The sequence below is a fragment of the Trichechus manatus genome, unplaced genomic scaffold (assembly GCF_000243295.1).
Source record: "Trichechus manatus latirostris isolate Lorelei unplaced genomic scaffold, TriManLat1.0 scaffold00042, whole genome shotgun sequence".
NCBI lineage: Eukaryota > Metazoa > Chordata > Mammalia > Sirenia > Trichechidae > Trichechus > Trichechus manatus.
Genome location: NW_004443978.1, coordinates 9,411,345 through 9,412,704, shown reverse-complemented (window position 1 = coordinate 9,412,704; position 1,360 = coordinate 9,411,345). Strand labels below are relative to the sequence as shown.

At 46.0% G+C, this 1,360-nt stretch overlaps 1 protein-coding gene across 1 annotated transcript; it reads left to right on the top strand.

Annotated features, from left to right (window-relative positions):
* The first annotated feature begins 590 nt into the window (after window positions 1-590).
* Window positions 591-1,092, top strand: SCP2D1 (SCP2 sterol binding domain containing 1). The gene has a single exon (XM_004376482.2). The coding sequence runs from the start codon at window positions 622-624 to the stop codon at window positions 1,090-1,092; it is 471 nt and encodes a 156-aa protein (XP_004376539.1). The 5' UTR covers window positions 591-621.
* The last annotated feature ends 268 nt before the right edge of the window (window positions 1,093-1,360 follow it).

Sequence of the window (1,360 nt, the reverse complement as noted above, 5' to 3'; positions counted from 1 at the left end):
GATGCCACCCACCAAAGTGGGATGCAGAACATTTTCTTAATAAACTTTGTTGTGTCAATTGACCTAGATGTCTCCTGAAACCATGGTCCCCAGGCCCCCACCCCTGCTACTCTGTCTTTTTAAATATTTTATCCTCAACGTGCTTCTTCAAGGTTTCTGATACAGCCATTTCTCCCTCCAACAGCAGCCAGACAAAGCCAAACCCAGCACCAGAATCATGCTTTAAGGATCATCCACATTTAAAGGAATTAGGATAACTGCCTGCTTGGTTAGGGTTTCTCCCTGGGGGATGCCTGTATTGGAGACAGAGATCATGTCACCAAAGAATGCCTGGGACCAGTTTTCCCTGTTCCCATTATGGGTCCAGACCTTCCTGGGGTTGTGGGACCTACACCCTGAATGACTTGGGGCAGGGTGTGGGTCTGCCTCACAATGACTTGTCTGAGACCCTGCTCCATGTTACATTTTAACATTTGTTTGTCCAATAAGACTGCAGCACACACACCAGCCCCAATGCCAGCGAGGGCCTGACCTTTGATGTCACAATCTGGCTGTGGGTATTAAGCTGGCCACAGCTGCTCATAAACCAGATGGCAAGTTCAAGAGGACAAGCACAGTAAGATGAGGAAGAGAGTCGACCATCAACCCAAGATCAAAGCAGGGGACGGACCTCAGGCAAGCCAGTTCAAGATGTTGAGTTCAGCTGGGGAGTCTGCCGTGCCACACCCCCTAGAGCTGTCAGAATTCCAGAGCTTCCCAGTGTTCGAGGACATTAGCCGTCACATCAAAACAGTCGGGGCCCAGCTGGTAAAGAAAGTCAATGCCATCTTTCAGCTAGATATCACCAAAGATGGGAAGACCATTCTGCAGTGGACCGTTGACCTAAAGAATGGTCCTGGGGACATGTACCTGGGATCAGCAAGGCTCCCAGCAGACACTGTCTTCACAATCCCAGAGCCTATCTTTATGGAGTTGGTTTTGGGCAAAATGAACCCACAGAAGGCGTTCCTTGCTGGCAAATTCAAAGTGAGTGGCAAAGTTCTGCTTGGCCAGAAGCTGGAGAGAGTTTTCAAAGACTGGGCTAAGCTTTAAGCACAAGAAACTACCAAGGAAATTAAAACTTCTCTCCAATTATGTCGAGCAGAAACCATGCTTAAACTGAAGATTAAAACAAAAAGTATCCAATATTTTTACTCAAATTCTTCCTATTCAAATTTGATTACTTTTACTGCTGATGTGTAAATTTGCAGTGAGGGTTCTAGAGCAGTAAAGAGTGTTGGAGTTCATCACCAAAAATCTTTGTCTTTTTCTTTTCTTAGCTTCTTTTATGCCATAATTTGGCAGGATGAAATGCACACGT